General features: G+C 52.3%; 2 protein-coding genes across 6 annotated transcripts in view; one reads left to right on the forward strand and one right to left on the reverse strand.

Annotated features, from left to right (window-relative positions):
- The window catches only part of TSHZ1 (teashirt zinc finger homeobox 1), a 634721-nt gene that overhangs the window by 74707 nt on the left and 538477 nt on the right, over positions 1-21537 (reverse strand). The window contains exon 1 of one of the 3 annotated variants that reach the window (XM_044242802.1): positions 201-371. The exons of the other annotated variants lie outside the window; for them this stretch is intronic. Coding sequence (XP_044098737.1) covers positions 201-240 — 40 coding nt within the window. The 5' untranslated portion in view covers positions 241-371. Of the gene's footprint in view, positions 1-200; positions 372-21537 lie in introns of those variants that run through there. 3 annotated transcript variants of the gene reach the window in all.
- Positions 2980-15769, forward strand: ZADH2 (zinc binding alcohol dehydrogenase domain containing 2). Of its 3 annotated transcripts, none has more exons than XR_006383873.1 (3): positions 2980-3260; positions 9538-14538; positions 14629-15769. XR_006383873.1 is itself a non-coding variant. In XM_044242803.1 (2 exons), the coding sequence occupies exons 1-2, from the start codon at positions 3052-3054 to the stop codon at positions 10460-10462; spliced, it is 1134 nt and encodes a 377-aa protein (XP_044098738.1). In that variant the 5' UTR covers positions 2980-3051; the 3' UTR covers positions 10463-15769. The 3 variants fall into 3 exon arrangements, 1 of the variants encoding a protein (XP_044098738.1); XR_006383874.1 differs by having other exon boundaries at positions 14634-15769; XM_044242803.1 differs by having other exon boundaries at positions 9538-15769.

A 21537-nucleotide genomic window follows, 5' to 3' on the forward strand; every position in this document is an offset into this window, starting at 1 on the left:
GGCGAGCGCGGCCCGGGGCGGGCCCGGCCTCCCTCCCCGGCCCGGGCCGCCCGCAGCCGCCGCAGGGAGCGCCGCCGCGGCCCGCGCGCCCCCCGGCCCGCCCCGCGGCCCCCCGCCCCGCACCGCGGCCGCGACCCCCCGCCCTCCCGCTCCCGCGCCTCCCGGCCCCCGCTCCCCACGGCGCGGGCCGCGCGCGTTACCTGCCGAGCGCCGGGGGGCCTGCTGCTTCCTCCTCGGCATGCTGCTCGGGCCGCCGCAGCCGTCGCCTCAGCCGCCGCCCGAGTTCGCGGGGCGCGGGGTCCGGGGCCCCGGGCGCGGGCGCAACTCCGCGGCGCGCCCAACTTTGGCCTCGTCCCCGCGGGCTCCGGGCTCCGGGCGCGCCGCGGACCGCGGGGCGCCGCTCGCATGGACGGCCGCGCCCGGGGCCGCTCAGGAGGCGGCGGCGGCGGCCGCGCGGGCCGCGTCCCGGCCGCCGGGCTGCGGGCGGAGCGCGCGGGGCCTGGGCGCCGAGCCCGGAGTCATCCCCGGCGCGGGCCGCGGGCGCAGCGGCGGGCGCTCGGGGGGCCGGCCCGCGGCCCGCGCTCCATGCTGCCGCCTCCCGCCGCCGCGCTGCTGTGGCGGGCGCTCCTCGGGCGCCGCTCCGGGCGCTCCCCTGCGCCTTCCTCCGCGAGCCGAGAGTCTCCGAGCGCAACTTTCTCTCCCCCTCGCTCCTCGCTGCTCGGGGGTCGCGGCGAGCGGGTTTAGTACGCGGGTCGCAGCTTTCTCATTGTGCGCCAGCGAGGCCGATCGCGGCTGTCCTTTTCCTCCCGCACTTAGTCTAAGAGGAAGAAAGCAAACAAGACAGAGGAGTGAAGCCCCCGTACATACATGCGCCGGGGGGAGATGTCAGGCGCCGCTCCACCTTCCTTCCAAACAGTCACACATCAAACAGTGTCACCCCGCCGGAGCGCCACTTGCTGCCCCGCGCTCCCCGCCGGGCTTTGCCGCCAGGATCGCCGTCTCTTCCTCTGCGAAATCTAATGCAAACACATTTTGATCATGGATTTTTGGCCGGTCTTGATCTTCCAACAGAAAAATTTTGAAAAATACACAAAAAGCACCCCCTCCAAAAAAAAAAAAAAACCACAGCCGACAACAACCCGGAGAGTGTGTGCGGAGGGGCGAAGAGCGGACATTCACTGGGGGGGCGAGATGAGCGTGGACTGTCCCCCCCAAACTCCTGGGAGAGAGGGAGATGCACTCTCGCTCTCTTCTCTTTTCAGTGAAATATAACACACATTCGGATCGCAGAGCTTTCAGACAGTCTCAACTGATAGACAGACACATCGAGCTGCTTTTCCTGCTTCAGTTTTTACTCCTCCTCCTCTCGCCAACGTCACCCTGACAATTACAAATAGGTCTCTCACAGACCATACCTGTCAATCTTTTTAATTGCTTTGTTTTCTTTTTTTTTTCTTTCCGGAGCTAAACAATGTGACACAAAAAAGAAATCTTAATACAGCATAACATAAAAGATTGCACATTGGAGAAAGACATTGAGGGGGTTGTTATTGGAATCCACTGCCTGATACCGGGTGAAACCCATGTGTTGTAAGCCAAGTTAAGTAGACATTAGTTCCTGCAGATTTTTAAACCTGTAAGTCCACCCCCCCCCCACCGAACGTTCATACACACGGAGCCACGTGGACACAGACTACCCTTGGATGAGAACGTCGGGACATTTGAGATAAAAATACCTGTGTCACTTTTGCAGTCTTGGTTTGGGGGTTAGGCTTGATTGGGGAGGGGCACTGGGTGGCTTTTTTATTTTGGTGAGTCTAGGCAAGTGTAACACAAGAGGGTTTTTTAAATTAAATTGTATACCTTTAATACAAATTTTAGAATGGGCTCATCTCATCATACTAAAATGTGGAAAATATTTAATTTGGCCCTTCTATGAAAAGTGAATTTACTTGGTCAATATAGAGAATTGGGGAGGAAACTGACAGGAAGGAACGGCATATCTTTCCAGCTGAGTTATGAAATGAGGTCTTCATACATAATTGCAACGTCTCCAATTCAGTGAGGTCCTTCGGCACCCCCACCCAGAAGTTTAAATGTTTATATGATCAGAAAATTTGGCCCTCGAGTCTCCAATATATGTGTTCTTCCCCAGTGGGAAACCTGTAACAGTCTTGTAGAGGCTACTTAAAGCATTCGTGGAAAAAAACACGAAATCTAGGCCAAAATAAATAAAATGGCTTAGTTCGTGCAACTTGCTTGGGACAGGCAGGCTTAGGGCAGAAGGCGCAGGCGAGGCGTTCCGGGAATGGGGGGCCAGGAGTCCGGGGCGCAGGGTGCTCTGGGCGCCCCCGCCCCGCGTTCGGTCCTTGTGCGCGTGCACTGGTGGCGGGGGCTCCCCGCGCGGCTCGGGGGCCCCCGGCCGTGCCCCGCCGCCCCGGCCGCGCTCGGGGTTGATTCGTACCACCTTGCAAGGAAGTGAACGCTTCGCACGGGAAGGGGAGGTGCCTGCGCCGGCCGCCGGGCGACGCGCCGCTCCGAGGACGCCCCGGGCTGCCGCCGGCTCGGGGCCGTGGCGATCGCGGGACGCGCGGCTCCCCTCGTCGCCCCCCTCACCCTTTTGGAGGAGTCAAATCCGGCTTTCAGAGCGCGGGGAGGGTGGGGATATCCGGTGCCTCCCGGACGCCGGGAGAAAGGGGGAGGGCGGAGAGGATCCGCGGCCAGTCTGCGCCGAGCAGATTCAAACCAAAACAAAAAGATTAAAGGAGCAGCGGCCGGGGTGGCAGCGATCCCCAGGCCGGGACCCCGGGGGTGGCGCGTCCGGGGACCGCGGGGGCCGTGCGGACTGCGGGCGCTGCGCGCGGCGGGGAGGGGGGGAGCGGGAGCCAGTCCTTGTGGGGAAGGAGGGGGGAGTCGAGGGGAGCACGCGGGCCGGAGGAGGGGCGGACCCGCCTGCTCCGCCCGCCCGCTCGGAGCCAAGCGAGTCGAGCGGCCCCGGCTGGGCGCGACCTCGGCCCGCGGCGGCGCAGAAAGCGGGCGGAGGCGCGGGCCATGCTGCGGCTGGCGTCCGCCGGGGCCAGAGCCATCGTGGACATGTCGTACGCTCGCCACTTCCTGGACTTCCAGGGCTCCAACATCCCCCGCGCCATGCAGAAGCTGGTGGTGACCCGGCTGAGCCCCAACTTCCGCGAGGCCGTCACCCTGCTCCGGGACTGCCCGGTGCCGCTCCCCGGGGACGGAGACCTCCTCGTCCGGAACCGGTGAGCCCGGCGCGCGCCCCCCGCCCCGGCCGGGCCCCGGCCCGCTCTGCGCCGCTTCCCGGCTGTCCCGGGCCCGCCTGCGTCCCCGCACTCCGGCGAGCGCTCGGGCGCGCAGCCTGACTTTGCGAGATCCCGGGAAGTTGAACCCGCCGCCATCTGGCGAAGGCGAACGTAATGTGACTGTTGCTGGTGTGAATACCCGATGCCACCGAACGTCCTCATAACTGAGGGTTATTTTAATTTGGGATTCCCCTCCCCTCCCCCAGCCCTCCCTCCTCCCCCTCCCGCTCCCGAAATAAAACCGACGGGACCCAGAAGGGGAGGCTCCCCGCCCGGCCCACCCGCGCGCACCCACGGCTCCTGCGTTCCCATAATCTTTAGTGTGGACCGGGAACGGGCTGGACACAAACTGCGACGTTTAGGTAACGTGCTTTGGAGGAAGGAGGACGAGGACGCGGCTGGCTTTTCCTGTGCGCTCCAGGTTGGCAGCCGCCTCGCAATGGCGGAGCCCTGTCGTTGGGTGCGTTGGTGTGCACCTCGCCGGTGTCGTCTGCGTGTTGTCAGTGCTGTATGGCTGTTGTCTGTGCCCTAGAGCCTACCGACAGGCTCGTGGCGCGTCCGGGGCGGCTGGGTCAGGGCCGGGGTTGGGGCACCGCTGCATTTGCCTGAGCGTTTTGCAGACCTCTGGGTGGTACTCGGGTGGGTTTCCCTACCTTCTGATCGCCTCTTCCACCTCCACACTCCCTACCTGACTGTGTCTACAGCTCTCTAATCTTTAGTAACTGGTGAAGCGCGGGAAGGGACCTCACTCTGCAGGAGCCGTGCCCTCTGCTCTCTGTTCGCTGGGTCCCCTAGCTGCTGATTTGCAGCCAGGGCGTTCGCCATTCCTCGATCCCCTACGTTAGAGCAGGACTCGCCCGCCTGCTCTGGCGCCTGCGAGGGGTTACAGTGTTGTATGTTGCCTGCGAGGGAAAGAAGGAGTGAGTTGTGAAACTATGTTGTAAATTGTTTCTTAGAAAGTACTGTGAGACTCCTGCAAGGCGTGAAAGGCAAAGTGTACCCTACTCGAGTGGCTTGATGCAGCGTTTAATCCGCTTATTTTAGAGATTCCGATCAGCCTTCCAAAGACTGCAACATTGAATAATTCTGGTCCTGATGGAAAACTTCTGGAAACCTGTTGGAAACGTAAAAATTGAGGGAGCCAAGAGTGGGACTGGGTGGAAGCTGGCCAGAGTGGGGTGCAGAGTGCCTTAAAGGTACATGTGTGTGTCCTAAAAGTTTCTGTGGGTGGATACAGGGCTGCAAAGGATTGCTTCATTATGGGATTAAGCGCTAAAGCTGTTGAGATAAGGACTTGCTTCCTACCAAGTTAAGAAGAAGGAACACACGCAGAACACACAAGACACAAGAGTCATTTGCTGGAAGTTGAGACGAGAAGCGGGCTGAAAAGCCTCAGCCTTTAGCAAGCAAAAAGTTTGACACGGGCTGCTTTCTTTTCTCGTAATTTTTCTGACCACGTACTCTACTGACTGTGAGCACTGATGTAAAAACACACAGCACTGCTTAAATAAAATCCCCTTCAGATACCGGGTGTGCGGTTGGGGGGGGGTGGCTGCCTGAGCGGAGCTGGCAGAAGAAGGTGTGAAGTTAAAGGAGGACCAGCTGCCGTGGAGTGGGACCACCCCCCAGCGCTGTCCCAGGAGCTGCTCCCGCTGGGCAGCACCGGGTCGATGGCTTCTCCACCTGTGAAAGTACATCAGGTCTTCGGGTTGTCCCCTCCTCTGACTCCTTTCCCTGCTCCCTCACTGTCCCCTCTCGCCTTCTCCTTCCCCGCCAGTGCCCAGGCGCCCCCTGCGCCAGGTCACCGGGGATGGTCCCTGAATTGGGTGGTCAGGATTCTGGAGCGCCAGCTCCCCCACAGTTGGAGCTCCTCAGCTTGGTTTGCTTTAGAATCCATGCCTGTGTTTTCCCCCACATATGCCCAGAGTCCTTTAACACAAGTAGTATATTTATATGTACAACTTGACCTCTACCTTCTACTGTGAAGCCCGTGTCGGAAGGAGAATGGAACCAGTTTTCTGAATGTTGAGAGGAGGTGAAATCTTTGTATCCCCTTTCCCTACTCTGTGGAAAATCTGCTTCTATCCCCAAATTGGAAGGAGATCCTTTATACTCGGCAAATAGTGTCCGGGGAGTTGGAATTGTACAGATTTTTTTTTTAAAGAGCAGACTGCAAGTCTATTTGCTGCAGGTTAGTTCATTCTAATCCTAGACCAAATCTCCTCAACAGTGTTAATTGTGTAAAAATTTTATGCAAGCGCTTTTCATTTTTATCATAATAAAAATCTGCTCTAAAATGAATGACATAGGCATACATTCACTTGTTCGGAAAGGCGTTTGGAGATTTTAGCTGTGCGCTGCCTGACTTTTCCTTTCAGTTGAATATTTGCATACCTCATCCCATCTTAACAGAAAATAGAAATTCTGTATTCACGGAGAGGGACGTGCTTTTAAGCCAGTCGTGGATTTGGGATAATGAAGTTTATTCCATTTAGGAAAACTCTGAGAGGGGTGCTTAAAAGCCCTGCAGAACGTGTAATTGATGTTCCTTTATCCACTTCTCACTTTCATACATCCGAGGACAACTTCACATTCCCTCCCAGTGCCCAGCCCTCAAGAAGAGAAGGAAGAAAGGCACCCTCCGGTTAAGTCAGCTTGCGTGCGATTTTTAGCTTTTTTTCGAAGGACGGTGACACATGATTTCGTTTCCGAATATTTCTAACGATTTTCTGCTCAAGTGTAAGATAATGGAGCAAAGAGTTTATAGGAATGGCAAAGAGCGGGGTGGGGGATGGGGAAGGCGTTTTTGATAAACGGTTTGCTGCTCACGGGAGGGTAACAGCATTTCTGCTGACTCCTCAGGCCGAGATTTTCTTTTATTTATTTTTCTTCCTTGTCTTCAATTTTTTCTTTTCTTTTCCTTTCTCTTCTTTCTTTTCTTTCTTTCTTTCTTTTTAAGAAAATCTGATCTAGGCGACTTTGTTTGTCTCCCAATATTGAAAGCTCCGGACTTCACGTTTGGTTTTTGTTCAAAGAAAGCGTTTCCCTCCTTTTGCAGGACTGCCCGTTTCATCATAAGCACGACGAAGGGGTTCAGCACTCTTTAGTATAAAGAAACCGGGCACCTCTGGAAGCGTATATATTTGGGGAAAGCCCACCCCAGTCCCATTCTTTTTCTGGGGTTCCGGGACTTTGGGATCCTCCCATCTGACGGCTAGAACCTTGCACTTACTAAGAGCATATATTTTACATTAAAGAGGGTACAAGGAGAGTCTCGAAATGCAGGCATTCTACCAAGCCTGTCTCCTTTCTTTTTCTCGCTCCCTTCCCCTTCCTGTCCCCTGCTCCCCGACCCGGGCCCCCTTTCCCACTGCGCCCGCCGCTCTTGAACTTGTTTCTGGAGGAGCGGAAGGCGCGGGCTCCCGACCTTCTCGCAGCCCCAGGTAAGGATCAAGGCGCTTGCGGGCAGCGGCGGATCCCCACCTGCTGCGGCGGCCGCAGGGCGTCAGAGCCGGGGTCCGGGGGAGGCGGGGGCCGCGCCGGGCCGGGAGACCCGCCGGGAGTGGGCAAGGCGCGCCGAGCGGAGGAGCGGAGGGCTGTCGCCACCAGCCCGAGACTCCTTCACCGACGACGCAGGCAGCTTAGAAGGCGGCAGGACGGGGGAAGTGGGGAGGGGAGACACGAAAAACGGGGGTGCACGGGAGGCCAAGGTCACGGTCCGGCTGCCCCAGGCCCCAGTGCTGGGGCCGAGGCGCTCCGGCGTGCCCTGTGCTTAGAAAACCTCCCCGCCCCCCAACCAAGAGCTTGACTGCCCCTGGGTCCAAGCTCCGCGGCCTGTGCTATGTTTGCCCACCTGACCCCCGCCGGGCTCCTGGAGGCCGAGGTCAGGGTCTCAGGCCTGGGTGGAGGCCCCTCCTCCCCAGCGCCCGCCGGCTGGGCTCGGACCCAGCCCGCTCCGGGAGTCCCAGTCCTTGCTCGAGCCAGTCAGTGGTGGCGGTGGAGAGGCCGGGACGAGAGGGTGGGCAGTCAGCAGAGGCCGGCACTTCCGAGGGGAGACAGTTCCAGAAGGATTTCTGGGGCCCCGCAGGCTGGCCCGGGCGCCCCGAGGGTGCTGCAAGGGAGACGCAGAGCTGTCTGCAACCTGGAAGGGGCGCGCCGAGGTAAACTTAAGCAGCCGCTGGTCAGCTGCGCGCACCCCAGCTCCCAGCAGCGCCCACTCCCACCTGCACGGGGCGGTCCACCCCCCTCCCGCGCTGGTGCCCTCTCCCCTCCACTTTTCTCCTGCGTGGGCCCTGCTTGGTCTTGTCACCTCGCTCTGGGAAGTAGTAAACCACAGAGGGAAGGTGGGGGAGCCTTTTCCTCCAGTAGCCCCCCCCCCTCCCCAGGCGCAGTCCTTAGAGGTGGGAAGGTCCCCAGGGCCCAGCCTCCGCAGGGGCGTCCCTCTGAGCCCAAGGCAGGGGTGCCCCGCAGAAGAGGGCCTCTCCAGTGAGGACTGATCCAGGAGGGGAGAAAGGCACGGGAAGGGTTAATTGTGGGCCGGGAGACCAGAGCTGGCGGTTGGGCCTCAGTCCCCCACCTCTGGAGCAAACCTCGGAGGCTTCCACCCGCAGGACCCCTCCTGGGTCTGGGCTTTACCGCCTACAGCCCGGCGGGAGGCGAGACTCTCCAGCGGGGCTCTGCCCTGGCTGCCTTCTCTGAAGTCCAGAAGCAGGCACTGAAGAAGCTGGCCCCTTTTAAAAAGACCCAACCTTTGGAATGATGTAAATTTAAAGGAAAGAGGGGGGTGGTGGGGGCAGTCCCAAAACAGAATGTGAGCATCTTGGTATTAAATCCCAAATGAAAAAGCAGCAAAAATCATTTTTCCCACTTTTCATTGTCACGTTATCATGGATGGCTCTGGAATTCTGCAGTGTGCTCTTGAGGCTGGTGTGCTAACGAAAGCAGCTTGACGTGCCCCAGAGAAGTGGTTTCCTGCTTGCTGCTTTCCACAGTATGCCCGGCGCTTTCAGTATTGTAGATATAGGGGGCATAATCATAAGGGAGCATTTATAAGTACAAAGTTTTGTCTATAACCTGGTGGGAATGGGTCCTTGCACAGGGTAGTTTTGGTTTATTAAGTTAAATTAAAAGTGAATTATTTTGAAATGACCGACTTACCAGCTTTCCTTGTGCCACCAGACACCACTGTCTTTTCATTTCATTACAGGTGGAAATGACATTTTTAGGGTCCTCCATTATGTGTCTAAGCCACCTCCTGACATTTTTAAGTAGACGGCTTTTTTTATTTTTTTCCTTAGGTATCAGGATATTTTTGTTATGAGGTTTACCGAGATGAAAAAAGGCTGGTAAAAATACCGACCTCGCAATTAAATCGACTCTGGATACCAAAGTGAAAATAATCATCTGGTATTAATCAAGTTATGTTTCTGCTTCTTGTTGAGGAAAAATATAGTGACGATTTGCTTTCCTTTTCATCTGAAAAGAACTGTAAGATGTCGAATGTTCCATAAAACTCCCTACCCTTATGAGACAATTTTTGTTCAATTAATCAAAATGCATATTTTCATTCTGGACATAGTTACATCAGAAAGAAAATTTGCTGCGGCCACTCTAACCGTGTTTTAAACAACCCCACGGTAACGCGTAACAGCCGATGACCTTGCACACTGCGTCAATCTTCAATAATATCATTGTCATTACTGTTATTATCTGAAGTGTTAAATTGTTGCCAGAATCAATGCAAGTCTACTTCTTTGAATATATTTTATCTCTCTGTTGTTTTTTAACATCTTTGTTAAGAGGCCAATTAATTTCCGACTCATAGCTCCAGTGGAGTTTACATATAAGAGGGCTTCCTGACTTTATGTATTTTTTTTTTTAATGCTGTATTTCACCTTTGAAAGAAAGGGAGGGAAGTAAATAGCATGTGACATAAACAACTTGGGGCTTCAGGGGCTATGGAGTGATCCCCTGCCCTGATTTAAAAAATCAAATATACCAAAACTCAGAATGCAATTACTTATTTAATTTCTCTTTTTCAACTGAGTATCAGGACGGATTTTATTTTTTATTTTTATTTTTTCTAGAATCCTACTAGGATAGATAGCTTAGCCACCCGTCCACAGTTACTGGAATCAGAGGAGTTTTTTCTAAGTGGACTATCAAGGCCTTGATGAGGAGAATATCTTAATGTGTCTGTTTGTTTGTTTTCTTCTAGATTTGTCGGTGTCAATGCATCTGACATCAACTATTCTGCGGGCCGATATGACCCTTCAGTCAAGACCCCCTTTGATGTAGGTTTTGAAGGTGTGGGAGAGGTGGTAGCCTTAGGCCTGTCAGCCAGTGCCAGCTACGCCGTTGGCCAAGCGGTGGCTTACATGGCCCCGGGCTCCTTCGCTGAGTACACAGTGGTGCCTGCCCGGGCTGCGGCTCCCGTGGCCTCCGCGCAGCCTGAGTATGTGTCCCTGCCAGTCAGTGCTACCACTGCGTACATCAGCCTGAACGAGCTCGGAGGGCTGTCGGAAGGGACAAAAGTTTTGGTGACGGCGGCAGCTGGGGGGACAGGCCAGTTCGCCGTGCAGCTTGCAAAGAAGGCCAAGTGCCATGTAATTGGCACCTGCTCTTCCGATAAAAAATCCGCTTTTCTGAAATCCATTGGCTGCGATCGTCCCATCAACTATAAGACGGAGCCTGTGAGCACTGTCTTGAAGCAGGAGTACCCCAAAGGTGTGGATGTGGTCTACGAATCCGTCGGGGGCGCCATGTTCGACTTGGCCCTGGATGCCTTGGCTGTCAAGGGGCGTCTGATAGTCATTGGCTTCGTCTCTGGCTACCAGACTCCTACTGGCCTTTCTCCTGTGAAAGCAGGGACATTACCGGCCAAACTGCTGAAGAAATCTGCCAGTGTCCGCGGCTTCTTCTTGAACCATTCCCTTTCTAAGTATCAAGCAGCCATGGACCACTTGCTGAAGATGTATGCGGCTGGAGACCTGGTCTGCGAGGTGGACCTTGGAGATCGGGCTGCAGAAGGCAGGTTTATTGGCCTGGAGTCTGTATCCCGGGCTGTTGATTATATGTACATGGGAAAAAACACTGGAAAAATTGTAGTTGAATTACCTCGCTCTGTCAACAGTAAGCTCTAAAAACAGAACAATGACATAAATCCGAGGAGAAAGAAAATGGGCACTTTACTCTTCAGAATTACTCAAATCAAGTTATTTGTAGACGGCTAATGGGTATGATATTTCTTAAACAAAAGTCAGGAGTTAATGAATAAGTTTCTCTTTATTTCTTTTCTCTCTCCCTCTCTTTTTTTTTTTTTTTTTTGCCCCTCCCTTGAAAAAAATGCTAATAAAAACTTCTCTTGATGGCTCAGAGGTAAAACCGTAATACTCAATTCTTTGGTCATGGACCATCTCATTCCAGATTTTATTGTTCCAGAGAATTAAATTAATTCCTGATGCAAGATCTGATCAAATCAGTATGTCTTCAGCTTGATGAGATTTTAAAATCAGTCTTGAAAATAGTCCACAATTTCTTTACTTTGGGAAAGTTTGGTCTTAGGCTAATGAGCAGTTAATAAATGAGAGAGAGAACAGAAAGGCTGCCATATATTTTCAGAGTCCATATTCCCAGGAAATGGCCCTCCTGCCTTTTCTTCAAATTACCAACTATCTAAATAGAAATTGAGAGGAATTCTCCCAAAACTTTGATTTTGTTGGGTTGTTAGAAAAATGACTATTTGAACACAGACCTATTTTTTAAAAAGTGTCTATTATTTAATGCTTTATGCACGATTGTCCCAGTGAGGCCTTTGTGGAACCCTAAGTTTGTCTCTGCCCTTAAGAAGGGCAGATAAAAACCGATAAGACAAAAGCAGGCTTTAGGAAGGGGTACTACAGAGATGGGGAGTGCTTTAAAAACTTCGGACCTGCCCCCGGAGTGGAGCGGTTGTGCTGTGCCCACATCCACGGGGAGGGTCTGCCTCACAAAGGGGAGGCAGTCTTTAGGCATACAGCCAGAGATTAATAACAGCATCCCTCCTCTGCCTGAAGCAGGCTCTAGCAGACAGCGCTGTGCAGAGGAGGGCCTGACGCAATCTAAAATAACAAGACATTCGCTTCATGTTTCAGACTTTCGGACACAGTGTGTTTTCTCTCTGCTCTTGGAAACAGGCTAGTACATGTGGCACAGAACACTGTCCCCGTGTCCCCATTTTACTTCCCCACGCGTTCTGTGGGAATGAGCGGCTCCTCGTCTCTACTGCCCACTGCCCGGGGTCCCATGTGAGAGGCACGTCTGGAGCCCCCTCTGGGGAATCGCAGGCAGCCCACCGCCCGCCTCCTCACCTTCAGCTCGCAGGGCAGGCTGCGGCTGCCAGCGCGTTTGAAATCCCACCGCGCCTCTCTGGTGGGAGGCAGAGCCCACCCGATTATTTTTCAAAGCCCTGGGTTTCAGCGTCCCTAACCTGCTCCATAAATAGCAACGCAATTAAAGATGCTCCAGGAAACTTGGTGACCGTATTTAATTTTTCTCTCCTCCCATCTTGAGGGGCAAGGAAATCCCACCGCTGAAGAGCGGTTAGTATCTGTTTTACAAGATTTACTCATTTTCAGGTGCCTGACGTAGCTACTAGCATGCATGCACAACAATACAATTTATATGGTAAATGGGACCGAATAATGGCTTCACTGAATGTTATGGCTGTGCTGAAGGGAGATGTCACGGTAAATAGCCGCCAAATTATGGATCGTGCCGCAGTGTCACAACCGCACTGAAGACAGATAGCACTGGGGGCGATCGCCACCGGGACGCCTGTGAGTTATGAAGAAGGCGGGCGGCCTGATGCGGGGCTCTTTGTGTCCTCGTTAGGGCAGGGGTGCCCGTGCGGGGTGCGAGAGGAGTGGCCCAGCGTGGCGCTGGGGGTCATCTGTCCCTTTCTGACCCAGCAGCTCTGGCCACAAGAAGGAGACTTTTCTGCCCGCTTTCAGCAGCGCCCGCACGCGCGGGTCAGGGGACAGGCTCAGTGCCCAGGAAGTGACCGGCCACGGGCGGACGCTGCGATCCACCCGAGCGGTCCACGGAGGTGACGCGACTTCACGGGGTGTCTGTTGCTTCCCACGCAGAGAGATGTGCGCGGTCTGAACCGGCCGCCCCTCTCCCCCCACGGAGGCTCCAGGAGCAAGGACCCCGCCAGCTGAACTGCTGCTTCCAAACTGCAGTGCGTCCCGGTTTCTTTCATTTTAATGGGAGGGTAATAAAGATGAAAGACCAGCATTTGAGCTGATGGATCCCTTAAGCTACAGAATAGAAATTTATGATGTTTTGAAGGAATAGACGAAATTCAGCGATGTAAAAAAAAAAAAAAATTTCAAACACCGAAGTCTAAAATAAAATATAATCTGAAAACCCCATGTTCACTTTCCCCAAACTCAGGAACTACAGTGCATGCTGTTTTCATTTATTCTTAGAAAACAAGCATGAAGGATTCCGCCCATTCAGATAATGCCAAAAATATGTTTAAACTTTTTTTTTTTTATTCTTCTGAAAAATGATTTGTAAATTGAGGGTCATAGTTCAGTATCAGTTTCATCTGCTGGGATTATGGTTCAGGACGGGCCTGTAATGGGAGGTGAAATGGTGCGACACGCTCACACCCCTTCCTGAACAGCATGACATAGCACAGAACGTACATCCGTAATTCAGGGCAATTGTCAGTCTTTGTGTTAGAGACAGGGCTGGGGCTGAGCGATGCTGGGGGATGAGTTATTTCTCGGTTCTCAGGGTGGCCTTCTCGGCACCTCAGCCTTGAGGTCTCTGGCTGGGCAGATGGAGGGGTTTGACTTTGAGAAGCCGTTCCTTGCCGTTCCGTTATGACTTCTAAAAGAACAAGTGCTATATTCCTTCACATTTGTTTTGCATGCAAACAAACAAACCAAAAAATGCCAACAGTGTCTTTTCAGGTCTCTTTGACGATGACTCCTGCTAGTAAATGTGGTCAGCATTTAAAAAAAATTTTTTTTTTCAGGGAATAGTTCACAAAGAAATGACATGGAAGTTTTGCTTGATATGCTCTATACATTGTTATTATATGATCTCATCTGAATACAGTTTCTCCAGAGTAGGATAGAGCCTCTGTAAATGATCATTAGTATTACATTCAGTATTTATTTAATGAAAGTGCAGTGACAAGTAGCTGCTGCTTATTAAAATGAAAATCCTGCGTTATGTACTTAAGGAACATTCTGGCTAATGAGGGTGTAATGTCCTCAGTACAACACAGACCTTCTTTTTGCGTTCCCCACCACAAGACGCTGGAAACTTGACAAATGATATCATTTAAGACACATGCCTGCCGTAGGGACCTGCTTTTTGGCTTCCTGTTTCTGGCTTTTATTTGGGTGACATTTCTAATGACCACGCGACTTGTAACGGGTAATGTTTTAACCCCTTCACAGAGTTCCCAATTAGCATGAATTTACTACATTCAGGGTTTCCTTTAAAATGGGGCAGGGGGTGTTTAGTACTGAAAATATTTTTCTTGATCACTTTACCACATGTACATATGGGACAAATACCACATTTTAGATTTATATAAAAACAGATGAGCAATATGCAACTTTCAGGGAAAAAAAAAAACACAACAGAAAAAGACCAAACTCAATCAGTTGTGGATGATAATTTCCTAGGGGCTACAATTTGCGTTTTATGAATGTAACCCAGATGTGAGATGGCCCAATTTGATAGACTCCTAATCACTGTTCTCTAGCCTTCCCCCTCTCTGCTTTTATTACATATCGTTTGTTATTTATAGTACTTATTTAGAGACATGAAACTTATCTATGCAAACATTATTCGTTAGTTTGGGGATTGGGGATTTGTTGGGTTTTTTTTTTGAAATTTCGATTTTCTGTAACTAATGTTTTAGTTAGGGCTCAGAGTTAAATATTTAGGATGGTATTTCAGAAGTCAGAGAGGATTTTAAACTTCAAATTCTGTTGCTTCCTAGACCTTTAGCATTGTTATTTCAACTTATAAAGAGAGGAATGTTCAATGGGAGAACCTTATTGCTGTGACCCTGAGCAAAGTATGCAACGTTGCCAAGAGAGGAAGAAAAAAAAACAAAAGACAAAACACTATCCAAAATACGTAAGGAATATTTTTACCAACAAGTAATTCTTGCTAGTAAAGAATTGATACTCAGCGAAAGTCAGATAAGGTGTGTGCATGAGGTTTCTATGTAACTCCTTCACTGGGTCTGTGTGTCGCTGGGCTGTGACGGTAAGACTGAGCGCTCTTCTGTCCCCAGAGCAGGGTTTCTGCCAGCATGGAGCTCCCACTCAGGGCTGGCTCGGCTTCTCCAGGGGCGCAGACACTCCCGGGCAGCGTGTCTTGGATCCCTCACGTGGGACGGTAAGTACTGCATGGAGTACAGTTTGGGGGAGCCAGTGTGTGCCTCGTAGGTCCTGAGCAGCTCTGAGCCAAAAGCACAGAGATTCCAACAGCCCCCCAAAGTAAGAGTTTCCCTTGAAGGGCACTATCTGACAGTGCCTTTCTGCCAACACGAAATTAAAATAAGAATTAAAACACACCCTGCTGACTGGCCATAGCACCAGTACGAGAGACGGATCGCTGCTCAGAGCTCAGGAAAGGCTTCCATGCGACCATCAGCCGCTGCCCTGCCTTGCCCTCTGCACCAGAGGGCCACACTCTCTCTTAGAATGACTTGCACAGATTATGTCTTTGTCAGTGGGGATGTAGGACCGTGTTCAGGGATGCGAGGGTGTCCTGCAAAAGTCTGCCTCGCCATCTGCCTGCCCCTGGGAGGTCGGTCCGCACACACTTAGAGCTGGAAGGATCCCGGGACACTCTCTGTCCCCCCAGAAGGAGAAGACCCCATTGTCTTTTAAATGGTAAAATTTGGGATTTAAGCGACCGTCTACTCCTCCCCATTGTATAAATTAAGAAACCAAAGCAGAGGAAGGCTAGGTGCCTCGTCTAGGGTCGTAGAGTTCACTGGCCTCAGGAGTGAAGCCAGAACACAGGCAGGCACCCGCCCGGGGCCTCAGACAGTCTTGGGCTTAGCTCCTCCGTGCTTTGCCAGCGTCCCTCAGTACATGGCTGGTTAGAAGTGTTGCAGAATCACAGCTGCCCTTTGTTGCCAATCTTTTTGTGGGTGAGATGACGACCAACCCATGAAGACTATCACGGTTCAGACCACGAAGTGTGTTCACTGAGGACCCCTTTAATCGAGCACAAGTCACGGTTCCAGATCATTTGATTCCGTGTCATCTAAATATCACACCAGCTTCTGGGGGGAAAAGTACTCAGTGGAATTAATGGCTGAATGCTCACAATTTCATTTTAATGCTACAAGGAAGGTCTCTGTCCTATCAATGCATTCTTGGATGTCCAATCATGAAAATCAAATAAAGAAAATCTTTATTATGTGTTGAGTGTTTTTTTTTTTCTTTTCCCTAGAGTCATTTCGCCTGCTTGTAGTATTGCCTATAGAAAGCTGGTGTTTGACCATCATAATTTTGGTTCCAGCAAAACATCTAGAATCTGAATTTGCCATTCCACCTGAAATCGAATCTGAACCCAGCAGACTCAGGGCTGTCATGGGCGGACACGTGCACCGGCAGTGGGAAGAACCACAAGGGGTGGGGGATGGGGAGAGACACTGGTGGGTTCCACGTGGGTTTCACGCGTGGCCAGAATCTCTTGCTGAGAGACAAGCCCTTCAAAACCACAGGACGTGGAACATTCATGCCTCTCTACATCAGCCCTGCCTTCCTTGAACTCATGCCTAACAAGCGCAAACGTTCAACTTTACCTGAACAAATCCTTTCCCAATAGAAATAGCTTCCTTTAGCATTGAACAAAACACTTCCTGGGAATAGCAACAATGTCAAAGGCAATCTCATTTCGTAAAAGCCTCAGTTCCCACCAGGGGACTGGAAGCAACAGTGGCCCCTCTCTATGTTGTTGGAATTTACATTTGGAAATTGAATTGTCTCCTTGAGGGTCTTTCCTCAAAGTACCTTTTGGAGAATTTCTTACATGTAGGTGCAGCAGGGTACCTGGAAGGAGACAGAGCTGAGCCAGGACCAGTGTCCCCCCCCCAGCTGGAAAATAGGCTCATTCTCTAGGCAGTAAATAAAATGTCATTCCTGAGGAATATTCGTCGTTCCAACTTGTACGTGCACTTTGCTTGCCATCTTGAAACGTGCTTCCAGACTTGACCAGTTGAAAACAAGTTCACTATCTTCTCCTCTTTTATTATTATTAGATAAGCAAAGAGGGATAGAGGAGTGATTCCCATTTCAGAGATGGGAAGAGTCAAGTGCCGAGAAATGATTTGCCTTTGATCACTCAGCCACTGGCAGGACAGAGCCTGGGGCCCTTGGATATAGTTCTCAGACCGAGGCTGTTTTATTCCCGCTAGGAAGTGTTGCTTGTCCAAGTTCACCTTGCACACACATCCCCTGTTGCGAGGCAGGACCAGACGGCGCAGGTCTAGGGTGGGCCTGACCGCCTGCATTTCCCAGGGGACACCGAGGCTGCTGCTCCGGGGAACACACTTCCAGGAGGAAGGCACTCGGGTCACCCTGCTTTTGAAGAGATGCCCCTCTTGTGAAATGCTGCGTTAGAAGGCATTTCTGAGCGACCCAGAGGCTACCTGGGTGGGAATTACAAAGACGAGAACACGAGAGAACTATGAAATGGTCTCCTTTTATCGTCACGGCTCCAACTTCTTCACATGAGCTGTTCTTTCTGAAACTCCCTTGCGACACCCACTGCCCGGCTGCTCTTTACAGCGTCTGGGATGACTGTGTCCAGGCAGGTCTGAAGGCTGCAGAAAGGTAATGCCAGTGTCCTGGGGCCACTCAGCAAAAGGGGACCACAGAGGCTCTACGTTTTCACTGCCTTTCAAACAGAAGCAGACCTCAAAGGGGCCTCACCTCTTCTCCATTCCCTCTGGCTTCCACAGCCAAACACTTTGTCGCGCCATTGCCCTTCCTTCCCCGGGGTCCCCAGTTAAGCAGCGGTGCTTTTATGGGAGTGCTAAGGGCAAACGCCCCGTGTGGGTCTGTCCTCAGCCAGCATGGGGACATCACGAACACTCTATTTTACAATTCTCCCAAGGAAAGCGAGAGCACCCAATTCACACCGACTTTCGGCACAGGCACCGTGGCACCACGTGTAGCCGTTCTGTAAAGACTGGCCCGTGGAATTTACAGCAGTTGAAAAGGCTGTGGCCTTCATTGGGGAAAAGTTACAATCCACACGAGCGTTTCTTAACACGCCAGCGTAGCAATCAAAGGAAGAGCTGTCCAGCTGGGAAAAGGGTAAGAAAACGTCTCGGAATGAGAAGAGAAGCTCACTGAGTTGCAGCCACCATCTAGGCTGGGAGCAGACAGGTAGCCCCGGGAGGCAAGAGAACCACGTTCCAGCGCCCAGCTCTGGTGCGTGACCCTATAGAATGGAGCGAGACCCCGGGTGGCCCAAGGGAGCGTGCGGCCCTGCACACACACTCCCCATGTGGGGCTTTGATTGACCAAAGTAGTCGTGGCCAAGCTATGACCCCCACAACAGGGGCCTCGGAGTTGAGTGGGAGAAATAAGAGCTTCGCAACCCCACTTGCGATCCCCCAGAATTGGGTGCAATTTGGGAGGCAGGCATCCAGTGACCTCCAAAAATTCCCGGGGAGGTCAGTGAGGGCAGGAGCCCAGTGGGGGCAAGGGGAAGTAGATGGCTCTCAGGTTGGGCTGGGAAGCCGAGAGCCAGCACCTCTTCCATATGTCAACTTCTCGGGTCTCTGTAGGTCCCCAAATGCAAATCAGAGAAATGCCAGAGACTCCAGGCTTCCAGGTGGGACCTTTTCCTTGATCAACGAGCTTAAAAAAGATGGGGCTCTCAGTTAATAAAGGGACTGGCGGGTGATAACAGAGGCAGCTTGCCGCTTGCCTGCCTTAAGTGGCTTATTTATTTTCACGACTTTCCCAGTCCTGTCGAGGCAAAGACAGTTACTCTCACCTGTGGGCTCCATTAGCGCTCTGCTCATACTTCATTTCTAGCACTTTCCACGGTGCCCGGGAATGTATCTATTTGCATGTCTGTCTCCCTGGAGACGGTGAACTCCATGAAGGTAGCGCCTGCCTCCTGGCACTCCTGGGCTGAAACAGACTACCTGCTGATAAATATCAGATCAATGTATACTTTGTATACTTTGCACTTTTATTTCAAAATTGAACCAACAGAACCTCGTCCAGTTTCTCCCGAGTGTCTGCTCCTGCAGGATTCCGGTGAAGGCACCGGCCCAGGATGTTTCCTTCAGTTGCAGTATGAGCCCTTGAGACAATTGCCACGTGTGTTCTACTTAATCCCACGCCCCTGTAACTCCTCAGCCCAGAGCTGCTCACCTGCAAAATCAGGTGACCTGATCAGAGCTCCTGGGAGCTCTAATGAGGGACGGTGCTGAGTCTGTGCTGCCCACTTGTTGGTGCAACACAGAAATGTTCCCAAATTTCAATGTTCTCTTGGCGCGAGCCCCGTGTGCTAATTTAGTGCTCTCCAAAATAAATTCCCCAAACACTGGACTTCCCCAAAACTGTAAATGGCTCTTCTGATCCCCCTGGGGATGTGTCAGAGAAATCAAACTGAATAAGGTCTCAGGAAGTGCCCAGCACATAGGAGGCAGTCTCAGTACGGGAGTGAATGAATGAATGAATGAATGAACAAACGAATACCAGACCTTGGAAAACTAAGGATGACTATTTAAAGATAAACTAAAAAGATCCTCATTCTTCAGGGAAGGGTTTTTTTTTTTAGGATTCTGATCCTGTGCTTGTCTCACATGTGAGAGGACCCCGTTCCAGAAGGGTGAAGGGTCCATCTGGAGACCTGGCCATGCGAGGCAGCCGGTGGGCGTGCGTCCACAGACCTGAGTCCAAACGCCTCCTCTCCCACCGACTCCCGCCGCAACTCTGGGAAGATCTCTCACCTACAGGAGCCTCAGCCTCTTTCCTTGTTTCATTTGTCTCCCATCAGAGGGGACAACACTGACCCGTGGACACAGTCAGATGAAGCCCGGAGAGCACCGGTCACAGTGTCCCAGCCACTCATAATCCCAGTTCCTCTCCTCTTTGCTTTTGTAGCAAGAAAGGCACAGAGGGGGCTCTGGAAACAGTATGGTCGGGGGACACCCCAGGGGGGTGCCGAACCTGCTCCCCACACCCCAGGACCACTGGTTGCAGCCCTTAAGGCTTTGAAAGGCTTGCAGTTGAAAAACTGAGGGGAAATTCCACAAAGTGGATAGCAAGGTCTTGAAATTCATTTTCCCTACAATCTCTCCCCCAAGAGTAGAAGAAGCTACATTTCCTTTTAGTGGAATAAAACTAGCCTATGACAGGTCCACAATAGATTACTTTTAAAATCTTTATTATGTTCATATTAAATATTTATTATATTTTATAGTTATTACATTAAAAGCTGCTAGGATGCTTTGGGGTACAAGTATCAGAAAGGCCAACTAAAACTGGCTTAAACAAAAAGGAGGCTCATGTAACCAGAAGATCAGAGGTAGGTCAGGCTTCAGGTACAGTTTGATCAAGGATCCAACTCCATTTTTCTGGAATCCTTTTCTCAGACTGCTTCCTCAAAGGCTGCCTGTGGGGCACCTGGGTGGATCAGTCAGTTAAGCACCTGCCTCCCACTCAGGTCATGATCCCTGGGTCTTGGGATCTAACCCTATGTGGGGCTCCCTACTCAGGTTCTCTCTCTCTCCCTCTGCCCCATCCCTTGCCCATGCTCTCCCGTGCATGCTCTCTCTCTTAAAAAAGTAATTAAATTAAAACAAACAAACAAAAGGCTGCCTACAGAAACAGGCTCTGCTTCCATTCCATATACCCCCCAACTCACTGACAACAGCCTCCACTTTTGTTGGAAGGGGACAAGTGAATCCGTCAGTGTGTGAGAGGAATGTACTTCCCTCTGGGGAGTGGGCCGATCCCACCCAAACAACAAGAGCTCTTCAGAAATGGGCACGGGCAGGCTGAACACTGGGAAGGTGGCTGTCCACCACCCTATGGGACAAAGACATGGCCAAAGCCCCCTGTGGGGAGATGTGCCCCCATGAATCCTGCAAGATCCTTGAAGCCTGGACCATGGAAGCCAGGCATTTAATGACAGCTGGTGTGGGGCCTGTCTGGGGGCCTGCCTCTCCATTCCTGCGGCCACTGGTCACCATCATCCTGCTGAGTGGACTTCCCACAGGATGGGTGGCTTAAGGCCTGGAAGCCCAGCACCTCCCCAGGTGGGGGGCTGAAGGAATCCCCTCCTTCCGCATCTCAGGTCTCATGGGGACGAATGCTCACCTCCACACCCCCGGGCCCTGAACTCCACAGAGGCACTGAACTCCTAGGTCTGCAGGACTAGCTGGTCCTTACAGGAGGCACCCAAATTCTGCCTTCATCTTCACACAGTCTTTTCTTCATGGACACTTCGGCGTCCAGATTTCCCTCTGTACAGGGACACAGTCACATTACCCCACCCTCGGACCTCATCAGCTCATCTGATCACCTGCAAAGGCCCTGTTGTGAATGAGGTCTGTACACAGGTACTGGGGACGAGGATGTCAGCATCTTCTGGGGGACACGATTCGACCTACAGCATGGGGTGATGCTGGAGTGTGTATCTAGGTGTGCGTGTGCCTGAAGGAGACGGGGGACTGGGAACCATGAGGTCCATGTGCTGGCATCATGCACCGGGGCCATGTGGACACCCCCCTGGCTGCTGGGAGACCTTTGGGGGTGTGCTCCCTAGGCTCCGGGACAGATGAAGCCGCGACGCAGCCCGTCCTTTGCTGACCTCGGCTGTCTTCCTGCCTTCTTGCTCACCTTTCTGTCCCCCTAGAGTCCTCCCTTCTGTCCCAGCCCTTGTCCCCACCCCTCACTGTGTAGCCTCAGGCTGCTTGGGAGTCTGCAGGCTCTGGGGGGCTTCGTGGGACACCACGGGATGCTCATCGTCCCTGCTCAAGAACCCCCCTCCTTTCTTCTGCAGAAGAGGTGTGATTTTCATATTATTATCATCTCACAAACAACTCAGGAAAGTTTACACAGTGACATCGCACAGGGCCCATTACTGCTCACCTCCGAAGAGGAGGGTGGTTAGGGTCCAGGGAGGTCAGTGGTTAGGTTGCCAGGGGGCAGGGACG

Source organism: Neovison vison, chromosome 3, assembly GCF_020171115.1.
Source record: "Neovison vison isolate M4711 chromosome 3, ASM_NN_V1, whole genome shotgun sequence".
NCBI lineage: Eukaryota > Metazoa > Chordata > Mammalia > Carnivora > Mustelidae > Neogale > Neogale vison.

Excerpts from the sequence above, each read along its gene's own strand:
- ZADH2 (XM_044242803.1), top strand. The coding sequence starts at position 3,052 with ATGCTGCGGCTGGCGTCCGCCGGGGCCAGAGCCATCGTGGACATGTCG. Across the intron at positions 3,261-9,537 it reads GACCTCCTCGTCCGGAACCG|ATTTGTCGGTGTCAATGCAT; the intron begins GTGAGCCCGGCG and ends GTTTTCTTCTAG.